The sequence below is a fragment of the Panthera tigris genome, chromosome F2 (assembly GCF_018350195.1).
Source record: "Panthera tigris isolate Pti1 chromosome F2, P.tigris_Pti1_mat1.1, whole genome shotgun sequence".
Classification (NCBI taxonomy): Eukaryota; Metazoa; Chordata; class Mammalia; order Carnivora; family Felidae; genus Panthera; species Panthera tigris.
In genome coordinates this window covers 19,056,853-19,075,981 of record NC_056676.1, presented here as the reverse complement: position 1 = coordinate 19,075,981, position 19,129 = coordinate 19,056,853, and the positions used below count along the sequence as shown (strand labels likewise).

At 37.9% G+C, this 19,129-nt stretch overlaps 1 protein-coding gene across 1 annotated transcript in view; it reads right to left on the bottom strand.

Moving 5' to 3' along the window:
* Positions 1 to 19,129, bottom strand: part of CF2H8orf34 (chromosome F2 C8orf34 homolog) — a 400,043-nt gene that overhangs the window by 290,311 nt on the left and 90,603 nt on the right. The window contains 2 exon segments of the mRNA XM_042973375.1: positions 13,071 to 13,199; positions 16,143 to 16,274. Of these exon segments, the coding sequence (XP_042829309.1) occupies positions 13,071 to 13,199; positions 16,143 to 16,274 (261 nt within the window).

Sequence of the window (19,129 nt, the reverse complement as noted above, 5' to 3'; positions counted from 1 at the left end):
TCAAGGTTCGTGAGTTCGGGCCCCACGTCGGGCTCTGTGCTGGCAGCTCAGCGCCTAGAGCCTGCTTCTGATTCTGTGTCTTCCTCCCCTCAGCTCCTCCCCTGCTCACACTCTGTCTTCTCTCAAAAATAAATAAAGATTAAAAAAAATTTTTTAAACACTCTTTAGATAGGCTGCTGACTGCTTTTAGAGCAAAGGGAATTCCTGCTACCAACGGAGGGATTCTATCTTCAATTTGGTTACTAAAGAACCAAGTTGGAAAACTTTTCTGTAAGGAGCTAAATCGTAAATATTGCAGGATTTTCAAGTTACATGTGGTCTATGTAATATCCTTCTTCTTTTACACAACGTTTAAAAATGTAAGAAACATGCTTAGCTTATGGGCCACAAAAACAGACCACAGGCTAGATCTGGATCCTTGGTCAGAGTTTGAGGGAGTCTTGCTCTAGAAGCACATGCCAATTTTTATCCTTCATTATTGGCTCCATCAGTCTTCAAAGGACATTTCTAAACCTTAAGAGTTTTCATCAGGCCCCTACCCATCTCCTCACTGTAAAGGACTTTCTCACTATAAAGGACTTCAACTTCTAATATCCTGAAAAATTTGAAACTATCAGATTTAAACTCCTTAGAAGTTCTGACCCATCCTCCCCAAGCCATTTACATTGTCTCGCTAATCGCAGAGGACAATATGTTCTCTCTCCTAAGAAGCCCAATTTCCACACCTGTTTCTTGACTCTGTCCTCATCTACCCTCTCTGGTATTTGCTTCGTCTATTATCTTCCTTCTCTGTCCTGAATCTGCAAGTTCTTTCTTTTGGTTTCCTCTGATCACCCTAAAACCCATTACATAAAACCCATTACACCCACACACATATTCTGTTATCTCCCCTCTTCCCTGTCTGTCTCTTTCTTTCTCTCTCTCTCTCATAGACACATGCACACATGTGCATGAAACTAAAGGAAACCAAACCAAAATAACTCAAAATCCTAACATCCTTGACTTTCCTCCACTATAATGTTCTCTTTCACACCTTTTCTTTTCTCATCAAAACTTTTCAAAGTGTTTATACTCCTTGTATCTCTTCCTTACTGTCCATTAACCCTTCCTTCCCCTACATACTAGCCTCTGCTTCCACTATTCTCTTGAAACATCTCTATACACATCCTGATCATGTAATCATATGGAACGCTTTCTACTACAAAAAGATATCCTATTTTATTTCACTTTATGAAGCCAGTACATCTTAATCACAGAAAAATATAGAAGACATAATACGGGGAAAAAGGAAAACAAGACTCCATTCACAGACAACTAATGATAACAGCTGGTTATGCATTCTTTCAAATAATTTTGTACACATGTACAGGCATACATATAAATACTGTATGTCTATATAGGCATATATATGATAAAATTAAAACAAAACATACACACTTTTGTTACCTGCTTTTTATTTAAAGCATATCTAACTATATTTTATATTACTATTTTCTACATCATTTTTAATGGGTATACAGTGTACCATTGTGTGAATGCACCATGATTTCTTTATCCATTTCCCTAATAATAAAAAATATTTAATTTCCAATTTTTCACTATTATGAGTCTCACAGCAGTGAACAACGAAAGTAGAGCTTGAAGACAGCAGCACACAATTTGGAATATATTTCCATCTTTTTCTTATAAACTTGTCTGCCACTTCAGACACCTCGGTTTCCTGAAATACTTTCCCCCTTTGATTTTTATGAAAACATTCTAGCTTGGTTTTCATTCCACCCTTTCCATTCTTCTCAGCTAAATCACTTGTCTACTCATATCTCAAATGTTGATGGTGTGTGTTGGTGGTTGTCTTTGTCTCTGCACTGAAGATCCCCTCATCCTTATCCCTGATCAAGTATCTCCAAATAGGCAACTTTTATATGTCTGTGCTTGTCTGCTGGGACCAGAGAAGAGCTATCCACAACACCTGGATGTGCCTTCTGTATCTGAAACCGGGGTGTGAAACAATACTCCTCCTTCACACCCAAACCTTATATGAGGTAGAGACAGCACCCAGTCACCTTGATTATAAACAAAACCAAAACAGAAAACAAATTCTTATTTGAGCTAGAGACAGCACCAGGCACCTTGATTATAAACAAAACCAAAAACTAAAACAAACACTTTCTTCTCTCTTTATGTGCACCCTTCCTTCATAAGAACCAAAAACTGTTAGTCATATAATAATCCACATTTTCTTAAGTCCATTCTCTCTTTTCTATCCCGTGGCTTTATTGGGCTTTTTTCATCTCATCTTTGCTTTGAGGCGTGAACCATAATCAGTGTCCCAGAGTGATTATTCAAAAGCATGGGATGGCAGTTGCTTACAAGATCCCTGTAGCATAGAAGCCCCCACCCCCTGACTCCCCTGCCACCTAGACTTCCTTCTTCATTGCCTTTTTTACTTGCTTTCTCCTTTGTGCATTAACAGTATAAAACTTTCCTCTTACACACATGCCTCCTTCCCCATGATATATCTCCACTCTCCTTTCACCCTAGCTTTACCATTTCATCCTTCTAGACTCCATTCAGATACAGTTTCCATCAGGTTGGCCCTAAACCCCTTGTTGGAGGCTCTTTGATGCTCCCATAAGCTCCCGTAAGGTGTCTCTTACAAGGCTTTGAAATCCTGCTTCTCACACCTATCTCTCTTACTAACCAGTGAACTTGAGGTCTGGGTGCACATGTGAGCCATCTTGTACCCCCACAGGCATGTATGAGGGCCAGATGAATCCGTGCGGCAATGAATGGATAAACAACTGCTGCGTTATCTGCTTCCTTCTCACTCCCAGGCTGTCATTCTCCAAACTCCTCAGGCTGTTTGTCAGGCAAGACTTTCTGGGTATGTTCATGATTAACAAACTAAAAAAGTCATTTGTTATTTTTTTCTTGGCTGAGTCCAGACTGCTATTATCAGTCACGGAACATAAATATCTGTCTTCCGTCCTCTCAGCAGCTGGGTTCTTTTCCGTGGCAAAGTTCCAGCCAGTGTTTCTCATGAACTGCAATCTATAGACTGATGTCTGGATGGACTAAAGATACTCATCCTATTGCTGCTTCACTTCAGGGAAAAATGCTAAGAGCAGCAAAAGCCTTAGGCTCAGAAAATGCTGGAAGCCCTGCTACCCTGGAAACAGAACTTTGCTAAGGAAAAGATTCTACTGACCAATATCATACAATAGGGAGCTTTTAGTTTGTTATTTACCTACTTACTTACCTATTTATTTTTAAATGTAACTCCTTCAATAGATAAGCACAAATAGCAAGTAAGTGTGTTCAGAGAAAAATATAGAAGCACAAAAAGGGGGCACCAAATCCAGTCCAGGAAGGACAGCAACAGTAATTCATTTTGGAAGAAATGATATTTAAGCTGAGCCTAGAGAGAGGAATAGGATTTAGCTTGGCTGAAATGGAATCTATAGAGAGAAGTGACGGTGACATTTCAGGTTACAGGGACAACATAAGCAAAAATGTGAAATAAAGGACCTTCAATAAGTGTGAAAAACTCCTGTGTCGCTGATGCATAAATGGCTAGACGATAAGCCTTGAAAGATGATACAGGAGACCGGGTCAGATCAAGTGGCACATTCTATGAGGTTTTAAGGAAACACTGAATATCTGCAAGAACTTGGTGTCAGGTTTTCACTTTAGATCCATCACACTGATCACAGCAAGGGACTGGAGGAACTGAGAAACAAGAGTGTGGGCAAGACTGGTTGTTCATTCCTCAAGCCATTTCCGTATTTCTCCTGCGCCCACAAGCTAGACTACATTTCCCAGCCTCACAGCTAGTTGTGCAATGTGGTCAGAGGGAATGCACTACACTTTTGCCTCTAGGCTTCAGATCTACTTCTCCCTTCTGCAGGACCGTTGGAGGCCATGTACTGAAGATTGCAGAGTAACAGGAGGGAAGTAGTCTGCATCCCTACCACACCACACTGAACTACTTTTGGAGGGGAAAATACTTACGTCGTATTCAGCCACAGAGATTCTGGCCATGAGATTCCCCTAACACAGGTTATGCAATCCAGCCAGCCACTAGCTCAGTAAGGGCAGGGACTGCATCTGTTTTTTTCCATCACGGGGCAGGAATGAAATGAAACAAAACAGAACATGTTAAATGGATAAACCAATGATTTGGTCAGTGATGTTGAGAGTATGAACTAGGGGTAGAGAAGAGAATCAAACCCAAGATAGAGGGCAGATGAGCAAGATTTAGTAATTAATTACTTACGAACAGTTAGGAAGAGAAAGGAATCTGTAAGGTTCCAGTCTGTGAGAACTGGAAAGTGATGGTGCTGTCACCTAAGAAGAAGCATGAGGAAGAAAAGCCATGTTTGAAGAGAGGTGTATGACCTACTTAGACACACCGAGTTTTGCGCGGCAGTGGGATATCCGAATGAAGATAGGCTTCAAACATTTTCCACGAAGTGTAAACAGTCTGGATGGGAAATATACTCAATTGAGTTAGCTGTGTGGGGCTGACCACTGTAACTGTGAGGGAGGATGACAATGGAAACAGAACATTTGAGAGAACAAAGGATGACTTGTGGGAACAGCATTCAAAGTGGCCAGGAAGACAGAGGAGCGCCGGAGTGAAACCTGTAAGAAATGGTGTGAAGGGCATCCGAGAAGATCAAATGAGGGCCTGGGCCCAGAGAGCAGATCTGAGAGTCCGAAGACAGACAGAATAATCAATGGTGTTAAAACTACCAGAGCAATTTTGTAAGATGAGGACTGGAAAAGTGTTCATTCGGTTTGACCATCTGGGTTCAACTGGTGACCACAGTGAGAAAGGTTTCAATAGAATGATAGGTGCAATCACAGAGCCACATTGAGGGGAGAAAGGAGGAGAAACAAGCAGAGATAATGAGTGTTCACCATTTCTTTTGAAAATTTGTATCAAAGAGGAAGAAGAAATTCTGACGTCTGGAGGTAACTCAAACTCAAGAGAAGATTTTCCATGGGTGTTTGCTTTTAACATTAATTACAGCTGTGGTATCCAATGGTAGCCACTCATCATGTGGCTGCTGAATATTCGAAATGTGGCTAGTTCAAACTGAGATGTGACGTAAACTAAAATTCACAACTAACTTTGAAGACCTGGTATGAAAAAAATATCCCAATGATAATTTTAATATGGAATACAAGTTTAATGGATAACTTAGATACACTGGGCTAAATAAAAATATTTTATTAAAATTAACTTTACAGGTTTCTTTTTGCTTTATTGTAATGTGCCTGTTTGAAAATATAAAATGTAATGTGGCTCACATTACATTTCTGTTGGGCCATGCTCAGCTGGAGCATGTTACAGGATATTAGGGATAAGCAGTAATACACTTATAATATATGTGGTAGGCAGAATTCTAAGATGGTCCCCAAGGTACACAATTGTGTACTCCTTTCTCTTTGAGTCTGCATGGTGGGACTATAAATATGAATATGAAAGGATATCATTCTCATGATTTGGTTACTAACTGGTTCAGTGAGTAAATCAGAAGAGACATTATCTTGGATGGCCCTGACCTAGTCAAATGAGCCTTTTAAAAGAAGGCCAAGCTTCAGAGAGATGCTCCTCAGTGCATTCAAAGATGTAGTTGTGAACTACCCTTACCAGAAGATCACAAAGCAAGAACCTGAGAATGGCCTCTGTTTCTAAGAGCAATCCCCAGCCAATAGCCAATGAGAAAACAGAGATCTTAGTACTACAACAGCAAGGACTAAATTTGGCCAATGACCTGAATGAGCGTAAAAAGAGACCCCGAAGCCTCAGGTGAGATCGCAGCACCAACCAGCACCTTAATTTCAGCTTGCCTAGACGCAGAGTAGAGGACTCAACTAACCTACGCCTGTACTCCCGAGCCACAGAAACTATAAGGTAGTAAATTGGTATTTTTTTAAAGCCACTAAGTTTGTGGTCATCTGTGACACGGTAATAGAAATATAATATCTAATATTTAATTAGCAATTATTATGTATCATAATTAATCATAATTAATGATAATATTGCAATTTTACAGAAAAGGTAATTGAGACACAGAGAAGTTAAGAAATTTTCCCAGCATCATAAAACCAGTATCAGTGGGACTGGAATTAGAAAGAGTTCCACATACAGAAAACACAAAATGATTAATGGGAATCATATCTCAGAGGACTGGGAAGGAAATGGGATCAAAATCATGGGTGGAAAGCTTAGCCTTAAACAAGAGGAACAACTCCTCCATTGAGAAGGGCAGGATAGATGTGGATGTATTTTCGTATGCAGATGGGTAGAGGGGAACACATTTTACACATTTTACAGTTAGGTTTTTCTATGAAGCTGGAGGCAAGCTAATTGCTAAAACAGTGAGGCAGGGAATAAATATGGGTGTGAAGATTATTGTGTGGGTTTTTCATAGTTGCATAAGAGTGGAGAAAGGGAGGGACTGACCAAGATAAGTAACAGTGCTGAAAACCAAGAATCTAGATGTAGGGTTCAGCTGGACCCTGCCATTTTTCCTTGGAGCTCTCAGCCTTACTGGTGAAGAACCGAAGACTGCAGCACTTACGCCAAGATGGGAATTTCACACAGAGACACAGCAGAAGAATGGAAACAACAGACAACAAGAATAATGGTGACACAAACCCATAGTTCAGTATGGGCAGGGGAAGCAAAAAAAAAAAAGATGAAAAAGAATGAAGTGCAAATATACTGCAGACACTCCAATGTGCTGAAGGTCACAATTCAGGAAGAACAAGAGTGAGGATAACAAAGAGCTAGAAAGAATGCAAGCAGGAGGAACCACAATCTGTAAGCCGTGAGTACATTTAACTTTGGAATATAAATTATAGATCATTAAAACAAAGACTTGTGAAAACTGGAGAGGTCTTAATGGTAATCCAGGATAAATTACTTCATTTTACAAAAGAGGAAATTTGAGGAAGCAGGTCAAATGATATACTCAAAGCTGGGAGGCGCCTGGGTGACTCAGTCAGTTAAGTGCTCAACTCTTGATTTTGGCTCAGGTCATGACCTCACGATCTGTGAGAGATGGATCCCCGCGCCAGGCTCTGTGCTGACAGCGCAATACCCACTTGGGATTCCCAAGAAAAATCAGTATGAATTAACTTTAGGATATGTATTTTATTTTCTTTATATCAATACCTATAGAAAAATGTTTATATCTATACTCACATTCATATCCATATCTACATATATACCCACATTAATATCCATATGCATATATAAATATTAAACAGAAGTATGACCGGTCACAAGCAAAGATAAGTAGGCCCCTGTTACGTTGGGGGTGGTTGTAAGTCCATTTTCCCTTCTCTCCATTAAAGAAGAATTACAATGAATAAAGGGATGATAGAAACTGTCTTTTAGAAAACCACAGTAATAATTGTTCTAGGCAAGAGTCACCAACGGATGCTGAAATTACTGGGTGAAAGTGTGAAAAAGAAACATGATATTTTCGAAGGCTTCATGTATCTTTCCTAAGATATTTATTAACTACAAAAAGGAACAGTATTAACTTTATAATGGTGAAAGCTGGTAGACACCACCTTAACCAACTGACTGAGGTTAGTATCACCAGTAGTATGATGATGGGCCCTAATATAATGCACTGAGAAGGATGCTGCCCTAAGGCCCTTCAATCACAGCTACTAAAAGAGATACATTATTTGGGAATGTGAAGGTCTTGTATCTTTGCAACTTCCCTATTCAAAAACAATTTTTCTCACTACTTGAAAGTCAGATGGAAACCAACACTTGAAGGAAAAGGCATGAGTCCAGACTCTTGGAATATGAAAGTCAGGTTTGAAGAACATTTGGAAATGCGGCAAAAGGAGGGATCCAGGAACCAAAAATCCACTATGCCTACCATATCATGACTATGCAGCATTACAAGACACTGCAAGTTTTTCTAACACATCTACTTTTTAAGGGAATCATAACATAAAGAGAGTCACAGTTATTGACTGACCTTAAGATAAAGCATTACATTGAAAGGTTTGCAAAAAGCCAGGAAAAAAAAGCATGGTACAGTTGTTACTGAAACAAAATTCCCATTTGCAAACTGAAGAGAATACCTAGTCTTTCCCGTTATTATTTCAATCCTGTCAGGAGAGAGAGAGAGAGAGACTGAGGAAGAGAAAGAGAGAGACAGAGAGAGAATTGAAGCCTGGATAAGCTGACAGCTGCAGAGCTGAGATAATTCTATCATTTTGAGAGATATAAATGATTTTTTGCTGTCAGTCTGAGGTAAACAACAAATACTTCCAAAATATGTCACATCTTTTGGAAAGTACAACTGAGATAAAGCAAACCTTGCCAGAGAGAATTCTATCAGAAACTACAAAAATTAAGAGATCACTAAAAATTTTCAAACTTTCCTATCAACAGCTATGGCACTGGAGAGAAAGGTCCACAATAACATGACACTGAATAATCACTTTGACCATGCCTGGAAGAAAAAGTCCATTTCCTATGTCTTAGTAAATAAAACAATGCAAAACAATCATTAGAGATGGGAGATTAGGTTAGAGAAAGAGTTACCAACCTGAAGCTATTATAAAATCGAATAAGAATTAATGACATTCTGCTTCAGGAAGGTAAAGAACTAAGTTGGTGATTACATAGTTAAATAATGGGCATACAGACTGCTAAATAAACACCAGTAAATGGTAAAGCTGCATTTCTACTAATTTACACTGGTCATCTCAGGCAAACTAATAACTTAGTAGTTAGTCACATGTTGGGCCTAAGACAGAAAGTTTGTATTAAACCTCAGATATTGAAAATCACAAAAAGTCAGGTCATTCCAAGAAAGCAGCATTTTGTTCCAAAAGAGACTCAAAAACACTTAAAGGGAGAGAAGAGCAATCCCTCCATATGTGAAGACCTGCTCTCTAACCCCACCCCCCACCACTACTGCCACAAAAATTAAAGCCCTCTTAAAATCATCAAGAGAAGCCAAAAGCAATTCTCCATCATATACATAGAAGCTGAACATTACACCTTATTTCTGGCTGAGCTACTGACTCACCTGATTGCTTCCTTGGCCCTGACTTTGTCCCAAGAATAATGTGCCGTATCTGCACCTCTTCTGCTCTCCCACCAAGGACTGCCTTCTAGCCATTTCTGTTTCTCCAGATTTCCTTCAAGAATTAAATGAGTCCTGGGGCACCTGGGGCACCTGGGTTGCTCAGGTGGTTAAGCAAACGACTTCAGCTCAGGTCATGATTTCACAGTTTGTGAGTTCGAGTTGTGCATTGGGCTCTGTACTGACAGCTCAGAGCCTGGAGCCTGCTTTGGATTCTGTGTCTCCCTCTCTCTCCACCCATCTCTGGCTCATGCTCTGTCTCTCTCAAAAATGAACATTAAAAAAAATTTTTTTTAAAAAAGGATTAAATGAGTCCCCTGTTATAGCCCTCCAATAGCCTCTGATCACAGGACTCAGAAAAGGCCACACCCAAGTTTTCTTGAGACAGACCATAGCTTGAACCTTGATATTTTTGTCACTCAACTGGGCAAACATATAACTGAAAGGCAATCAAAGTCCTTTATTAAAACGTTTTTGGGGTGCCTAGGTGGCTCAGTCAGTTAAGCGTCTGACTCTTGATTTTGCTCAGATAATGATCTCATGGTTCACGAGATGGAGTCTCGGATCAGGCTGTGCACTGAGACTGGAGCCTGCTTAGGTTTCTCTCTCTCCCTCTCTCTGCCCCTCTCCAGCGTGCACTCTCCCTCTTTCCCTCAAAATAAATAAACATTTTTAAAAAAAGGTTTTAGGGGCGCCTGGGTGGTTCAGTTGGTTGAGTGTTCAACTCAATTTTGGCTCAAATCATGATCGCAAGGTCATGGAATCGAGCCCCGCATCAGGCTCTGCGCTGAGCATGAAGCCATTTTAAGATTCCCTCTCTCTCCTCCTCTGCCCCTATCCTCTGCTTGTGCTCTCTCTCTCTAAAAACACAAAAATAAAATCAAATAAAAAAGCTTTAGGGACAGGCCAAATGTTTTCCTACAAATTAACAATGATATAACAAATGTCTATAAGGCAATTAATCATATTTTAAAGAACAAAAATACTATATCTGTGCCATAATTGGGCACATTCTTCAATCATCTTTCTTTTAATTCATGTTTTTAGATAAATTGAGACTATAAAGAGCCACAGGCTCTGCCCAAAGGGGTAAGATTTATGCATATTAATATAAACCTTTGACATATTAATAGAATAAGACTTACTTCATGAACATAATATAGTAATAAGCCAAATTCACTTTATCATTATTTCTTCCAAAGCCAAAGGTAAGGTCTTCTTAAATCACAAGCAGAGAATTTCTACTAATAGCAAAATTATAAGATCCTATGCAATGGGAAAAAGACGGTCTCTTCAACAAATGGTGTTGGGAAAACTAGACAGCAACACGCAAAAGAATGAAAGTGGCCCGCTTTCTTACCCCATACACAAATATAAATTCAAAATGGATTAAAGACCTAAATGTGAGCCCCCAAACCATAAAAACCCTAGAAGACAGTACAGGCAGTAACTTCTCTGACATCGGCCTTAGCAAAGTTTTTCTAGATAGGCCCTCTGAGGCAAGAGAAACAAAAGCAAAAATAAACTGTTGGTAATACATCAAAATAAAAAGCCTCTGCACAGCAAAGGAAATAACCAACAAAACTAAAAGGCAACCTATAGAATGGGAGAAAATATGTGCAACTGACATACCAAAATATATAAAAAACTTATACAACTAAACCCACTAAAAACAAAGAATTGAAAATGGGCAGAAGAAGAGACATTTCTCCAAAGACATCCGGATGGCCAACAAACATATGAAAAGGTGCTCAACATCACTCATCATCAGGGAAATGCAAATCAAAACTACAAGGGGATATCACTTCACACCTGTCAGAATGGCTACAATAAGAAGTGTAAGAAACAACAAGTGTCGTTGAGGATGCGGAGAAAAGGGGACCCTTGTGTACTGTTGGTGGGAATGCAAACTGGTGGAGCCACTGTGGAAAACAGTATGCGGGTTCCGCCAAAATTAAAAATAGAATTCTGATAATGATCCAGTAATCCCACTATTGAGTGTTTACCCAAAGAGCACGAAAACACGAATTCAAGAGATATATGAATCCCTATGTTTATGGCTGCATTGTTTACTATAGCCAAATTATAGATGTAGCCCAAGTGTCCATCAACAGATGAATGGATAAAGAAGATGGTGTGTGTGTGTGTGTATGTGTGTGTGTGTGTGTGTGTGTGTGTGTGTGTGTATATACACACATATATATACAATGAAATATTATTCAGTTATAAAAAAGAATGAAATCTTGCCATTTGCAACAACATGGATGGATCTAGAGAATATAATGCTGAGATAAATCAGAGAAAGACAAATACCATATGATTTCACTCATATGTGTAATTTAAGAAACAAATGAACAAAGGAAAAAAGAGAGAAACAAACCAAGATATAGATTCTTCTTAATTATAGAGAACAAGCTGATGGTTACCAAGGGGAGGTAGGAGGGGGCTAAATTAGGTGATGGGGATTGAAAAGTACACATATCATGATGAACACTGAGTAAAAGTACTGTTCAATCACTACACTGTACACCTGAAACTAATATAACACTGTATGTTAATTATACTGAAATTAAAATTTTAAAAATTAATTTAAAATTTATAAGACCCTATGATAAGGCAAATTAACTTGTGATGTGGGTTCACTGCACAAAAAATCCAAAAAAGGCTCTAGTGAGCTATGAACTAAGAGGTATGAAAAAAAACTCAATCTCTATATGTAAAATTATAATACAAAATGTAATGTGTAAATATATATAATTACATACAATATACAAATGCATATATATTCCATACACATATTATTTCTCCCCAAACATACCAAGGGACAATTTTAATTTTTTTAACTCCCTGTGCTGTGCGTTTTATTCCCATGACTTATTCATTCCCTAAATGAAAGCCTGTATTTCCCACTCCTCTTCACCCAATTTGCTCATCCCCCCAGGCAATTTTAACTTTGATATAAGTCATGAAGCTGGTACAACTGTGCTATGTAAAGAAACATACAGATTCTAAAATAGAATCCACTAGAATGTGCTAGTATCCTATCTTCTATTTAAGAATTTTTAATATTCCATATGGCAGAAGAAAATTTTAGTAAGATCATAGCATTAGTGGGCTTCTAAAGGCACCTAATTTTAAAATTGAGAGATATTTAAGAACCCGAGGAAGGCAGGAATACTTTGAACCCACTACTACTAAAACCACAAGGTATAAATGTATATCTACATATATAGAAAGCATTTATCAAATCAAAATATTTGATTGCCTATTCTCATGACAGTAATATTTTAAAGTTTTTTACTTGAAATATGTAATTTTAAACTTTCACACCTATCAAAAGGAGACAGACCATGTCTTCCTACTCTGGAGACGAGAGAACCAAGGCTCACTGGAGGTTCAATGATTTACCTGGGGTTATTCATAAGTGGCAGAGCAAAACCTCTAACCTAGGCCTTGGATTACAGAATGATTTTTTTTTTTAAATATGTTGCTAGGTTCTGAAAGGATTCTAAGAAGAATCTGCCCCGTTGCTACCCTGAGAGATTTAGAGACATCAAAAAGTCATGAAATCAAATGGTATGTTTACTAATTAGGATGACATAAAACAATGAGGTTCAAAAGAGAAGAATGAGTAAGACCATTACATGTGCAGCTGACTTGGGTAACAGAGACCTTGTAGAGACTGGAGTCAAACAGCAAGGGCAAGAGACAGGGTGGGGTGGAGTGTCTACAGCTCCTCCTACTCTATATGCCAATCTTCCCAGGAATGTGTGTAAATTGCAAGATCAATCCTCATTTCCAATCTCACACACACTATCACAAGCTCTCATGTAATTATAATGAGGATGTTGGAAATGGGTTACTGGAAATTGGAATAAATATTTCTACTTTAATACTGGTTAGGAATTTCAATTATAATCAAGTAAATGAACTTACTTCGAGAAAGATTCTCAAGGGCTTTTCCCAGCTTCTTGCTCTCTTGAAGGATGTGGTTCAATTCATCAAAATCACGGCTTTCTGGTTTAATTCGCCAGTTCCACTTAGGATGATCTACTGACCTTGGCACTATGTTTTAAAAAAAATGATTACTCCATAAGCATGCTACATAATGATAAAAACTTACTATTCATCATCATATGAGAGATTGTGTCAAGATCAATGTACAGAATAAAAATGTTTGTTTTGGATATGGTTTTCTTATGGGCAAACAGAGGGAAGTTACAAAGCTGGGTTTTAAGAAATGTTTTCACTGAACTAGTAAAGGAAAGTATGACAATATTTAAGAAAAAAAAAAAGAAAATTCGGGTACTAATTTAAAACCAATAATTTCTATAATTTAGGGAAAATATACAAGCAAAGTATGTTTCAGCAGCTTAAAAAATAATTACTAACTTCCTCATTAGCAATTAGTAAATATTTTTAAGAAATTTTACTATCTTCTGATAAAACAGAAGACTGAACACATCTAGCTTTACTTCCCCCAAATTCTTACTAAAATTAAAGATTTTTTCGTCAAATAATTAGTTGAACAAGAAGAGAAGACATTGTTAGACAAGAGATAGCAAATCTTTTTTGGAAGATGCAAAACAAACTGAGGAGTGGTAACTGGATTCAGCAAAGTAGAGAATACTGAAATCTAATGCCACGGAGAGATGCCCAAAAAGTTGAACATTTCATAACAGTTAACACTAAAGCATCAATCAAGGAAGACAAATGCCAAGGTAATAGGATATAAAAACTTGTTTTTCAGATTGGAAGGATCCATTAAATGTCCAGAACAATTCAAGACATCAATTCAATTCAATCCAAGGCAAAATTTTATAACAGGGGCAGTAAAGAAAGATCTTGAAAAGCTTTCAGAGACAGAAATAGCAAATCAAACTCTCATCAGACTCCTCAATAGCCACTCTTGCCCTAGAAGACACAGGAGAAATTCCTTCACATTTCCAACTGAAAATTACTTCTTAGAGTTTGTGAGGATTCAAACCATTTATCTTCCAATCCTTTTTTCAGAAAGTTCGTAGTAGAGATTCTCTAACAAAATGAATAAATAAACCCCAAAGTGGAAAGACTTAGGATTCAGGAAATAGGTGACCCTCCCTAAGAGAAAGGAAAAGAGAATCTTCAGGATAGCAGAGAAGGATGGTCTCAGAAGACAGTTGAGAAAAAGGCTCAAAACTAAGAAACCAAAATTTGAGCAAGAGCACACAGGGCTGTAAAAGAGAGGTCTCTACTTTTTTTTATGGAATAAAATATAAAATATAAAATAAAATAAGATCAAAGTTAGGATTACTTGATGAATTTGATCATACTGAGTATTCAGTACTTTAAGGCAAGGCTTGAGGAAGGATTAGTGAGGAATACACAGAAAACAAAGCAAATACAAAAATAAAACAATTACTAGTTCTAGAAAGAAATTAATAGTTGGACATCGATGTCTCTGTTGGAATAAAGACTAATTAATATAGCCATAATAATATCGATGTGGAGTATATATTCAACATTTGAAATATCTGCATGTTTGTGTTCGGGGGATGAGGTGGGCCTGAGGTCTGAAGTCACAAAATCTTACAAGGAGGTCAAAAGCTGATGCCTCAAATTTAAAAAGTAAAAGGGAACTGTGCAAGTAACTTGTATGTTTTGATATGTAAACTTGTGTAGCTCTGAAACATCTGAAAGAATTCAAAGTGGTTCCATGTTAGAAGCCTGTAATACTACTTTTCAAACCATGTATATTTTCGTTTTGATTAAAATAAAATGAAATAATTTTTTTTTAATTTTTTTTTTTAACATTTATTTATTTTTGAGACAGAGAGAGACAGAGCATGAACGGAGGAGGTCAGTGAGAGAGGGAGACACAGAATCTGAAACAGGCTCCAGGTTCTGAGTAGTCAGCACAGAGCCCGACGCGGGGCTCGAACCCACATACCGCGAGATCGTGACCCGAGCCGAAGTCGGACGCTTAACCGACTGAGCCACCCAGGCGCCCCAAATGAAATAATTTTTAAAATATTTATATGGTAATGTTACAGCAAAGGTAATCTCAGACTTCTGAAATACTTTTCCTACTACCTTTTAAAAAAGTAATCTGAAATATTTACTATACTAAAAATATACTGACCCTCTGACCCAGTGATCTTATGTCTGGTAAATTATCATGAAGAAATGAGAACACCTACACTTATATATGTATGTACAAGGTTGTTTACTTTATCAGAAATTGCAAGATATTCATTTATTTCAGTGAAGAGTTTGTGGTGGCACAACTCTGTAAACAATCTAACTGTCCTTCCACAGGGGAATAAATAAATTATGGCACATTCACAGCATGCTACGGCATGTAATTCATTAAAAAGCATAACTTAGATCTAAGTTTAACATGAAAATACATCCACAGTATATTCTAAAATAATAAAAACAAATTGCTCAAGAATGTGTATAGTCTAAAACCAGTTTTATAAAGCAAATCAACTCACACATATTTTATACGCTAGTCTGTACAAAGAAAAGGATATAAAAGATGCAAACTATTTCAAAGGGTATGAAAATATATAAATTATTTTTGGGGAAGTAGAATCTGAGGGGACTAACAGAAGAAAGAAGGATTAACATTTAAAATTTTACTAAGTTTTTTTAATATAAAACTCCTTTATTTCCCTCTACTCTAAAAGATTTAATTTGTTTTTATAGACTATTAAATATAGGGTTACTGTTGCTTTGAATGTGATATAATGCTGTAACAGGCAAGGAAGCTGCTCCAAGCAGCTAACATTTTTAAAAGAATATTATACTCAAAAAGCTCTAAACCAATTAAACATGCTTGAGAATATGAGTGAGTAGATATATATAAATACAGCTCAATGTTACTGCTAAAATGAACATGACCTTCATTAGGATTAACAGCCAGAATTATCAGATAAAAAGTTAGGCTTCAACTCTTACCTTTTCTTCATTTTGTTAGTAACACATACTTACATTAAGTAACATTTGAATGACAAAATTCCTTACATGATTTGGATTCTGATGACGGTGGGGAAATATTAGACACAGCAAGGTCACTTTTTGACTTTTTAGGCTTCTTTGCATTTAATTGCCAAGGCTTATCATAGCTTCTGAAATCCCTTCTTGTTCCTTTATGTTCTGTTAAAACAAACAAAATATATATTCGTGTCTGTATACATACACTCAATACTAAGTGTTTTCAAGTTTGATCAAAAACTAAACCATGAAGTCATTAGATATACCTCGCAAAAGTTATAGGTCATCTCACATCAAAACTAATGCAAATGTTCAAATGTTTAAATTTTAGTTTTGAATTTGATATGATTCAATTTGTATATTGATATGATTAAGATCATGCTAAACTTTGAAAGGCTTCTGGAAACACTCTCTAAGGCATAGATTACCAATACTTAAATTAACATTCTTTAAATGGGTATTATGGAATAAAGCACTGTATTCTAAAGTAAATAAAAACAACTAAACATTTAAGTAAGTTTTACTCATCTGATTTTACCCTATCCATTATTCACTAAGATACATTAAACCACCAACAGTCACCCACATTTCTTCTCTAGCATCAGTCATTTTTTCCACTTCTCTATTCAAGAAAGTAATTCAGCCAATTTTGTTGAAAGTCACAGCTCCCCTTCAAAGGTGGTCCAAGTCATACCAATTCCCAAATTAAATGATATTTCCAAGAGTTCACCCCTCTTGACATCTTTGCAAAGCATTTCATATTTTTAGACATACCTATCTTTATGGAATATTTTTTTTTCTTATTCTCAGGGCACGACATTCTCCTCATCTCCATATCCCCTATGTCACTACTCCTACTCTGTCTCATTCACTGCTTCTCCATCTTCTTTCATCTATGTGATCTTCCTTAGAGTTTAGAGTTTCCTTCTACTTTCTTGTTTAAATATATAAGTTGTCAAATCATCTTAGCTTTATGAATGACTCATCAATATTTCTCTAGCCACCCACTTGTAAATACCAACTAGACATCATGAAACATTATATGGATTCCTCAAATTTGTATTTTAAGGTTTTACTAAACTAGTTGTTACCTAATTTTTCCACCTCCAATATGCCATTGAATACCAAAAGAAGCAAAGACATTTTAAAACTCTAGGAACAGAAATACTGGTCTGTGGTCTGTCAGAACACAGATGTATTTCCACAGATATGAGTAAGACAAAAGATAAGAAAATCAGAAGGAAATTGGAAGATTTCTAGGCATCCATGATACTTCCCCTTACATCTATTTCTGTCATTCAATGAGAATTTGTCTTTCTGTGTACATCCTAGGACCATATCTTCTTCTTTTTTTTTTAATATTTATTTATTTATTTAGAGAGCATGAGATGGGGAGGAGCAGAGAGGGAGGGAGAGAGAAAATCCCAAGCAGGCTCCATGCTGAGAAGCAGCTGAAGCTGGGCTCAATCTCACAAATGGTGAGATCATGACCTGAGCCGAAATCAAGAGTCAGACACTTAACCGACTGAGCCACTGAGGCACCGTGGAATGTAGTATCTTCTAATGCAATATGGCTACAGGAAAAAGGATCCTGGTCATAAAATAGATAATTTTATTATACAAAGAAAAAGGTTAAAAAGAACAAAGGAGGAATGACACATTAGATTTTGTGGCTTTTTTACTTTTCCACTACAGACAAGGAGAAAAATCCACATTAACATAAATAATCTAGTAATGATACTATTCTTATTTCATCAGTTGAAAAACAAGATGAAACATAAAGTTACTCATGAGTGTAGCAGAGACCCATAGAATTCAACTGATAATGGAAATTTTAGTAGCAGTCATGATTTGTTCTGTCGCTCTAAAATTTTTGAAAAGAAGTAGGGGGACCCGAAGTTCCCTTGTCCCTCAAACAACAGCAGTATTGAAGCCAGAAGACTTGGAATTCCAGGAATCCGTGCTACAGAGTGACAGAAACATCTCCAGGGACCCATGTGGACAACTTGGCAGGCCACAGGTGTGTGATTGTGAATTGGGAGAGATAAAATGGGCAGAGTAGGCATGGAGCGGAGGGATCCCCTTCCGTGGGGAGACAAAAGGAAGAGAAAGAGAGGCTTGGAAGTATAGGATTGTATTTGGACAAAAGAAAAACCATGAACTGAGGAATAGAAAAAATGGAGAAAGAACCAATTTCTAACTCATCCCAGGGTTGCGGGGCTTTCTCCAGACTGGGGCCTGCTGCCCTGTACACCCGCCTGGGAAGGAGGGGAGCCAGCCCGGAGCTTGGTAGTGAGCTCAGAGGCACACTGGGAGAGAGCAGTCCCCTACCCTGAGTGCTGTGAGAAGAAGGTATAGAGACATTCCAAGGACAAAAGACCCTGCAGGCACCAGCCAGTCAGAGGTTCTTTGTTGGCTGGCTGGTGGAGTGGCACTACCCCAGAACCAGGGTGGGCAGAATAGGACCCTTTAAGACATCAGGGTTTGAATCCCAGCCAAGCACCTGGGCGGCACAGGAGACTGTGGAGTGGGACAAACTGGCCCGCTCACACCCGCGCGGCACTGTGAGGGCAGCCTGAACAGAGTGGTTTGGGACACCGGTCTAGGGAGAAGAGACTGGGATGTCTCCATTTTTTCTACCATCCCCAACAAGGTGGGGCTTCAGGGAATAGAAAACGGGCCCACAGTAGATGTGGCACCCACTGATACCAAACCACGTCCCTCAGTGCCTGGTAACTGCATATCTAACAAAGGAAGATTGACACTGACCGAACCAGAAGGCCCCTCCTCCAGACCAGGGCAGCCACCAGTTCCAAGACACCATCAGATATTGGTCCAGTGGTTTTGCATTTTCTGAATTGATTCTTGGTCAATTCTTATTTTCTATAAATATTTTTTCTTCCTTTTCTTCCTCTTATTTCTTCCCTTCTCTATTCTGGTTGTTGCTTGTTTAAGTAGACATTTTTAATCTATTCTTTTTGCATCTCTTCTGTGTTTCCTTCTTTATTTTCCTCTCT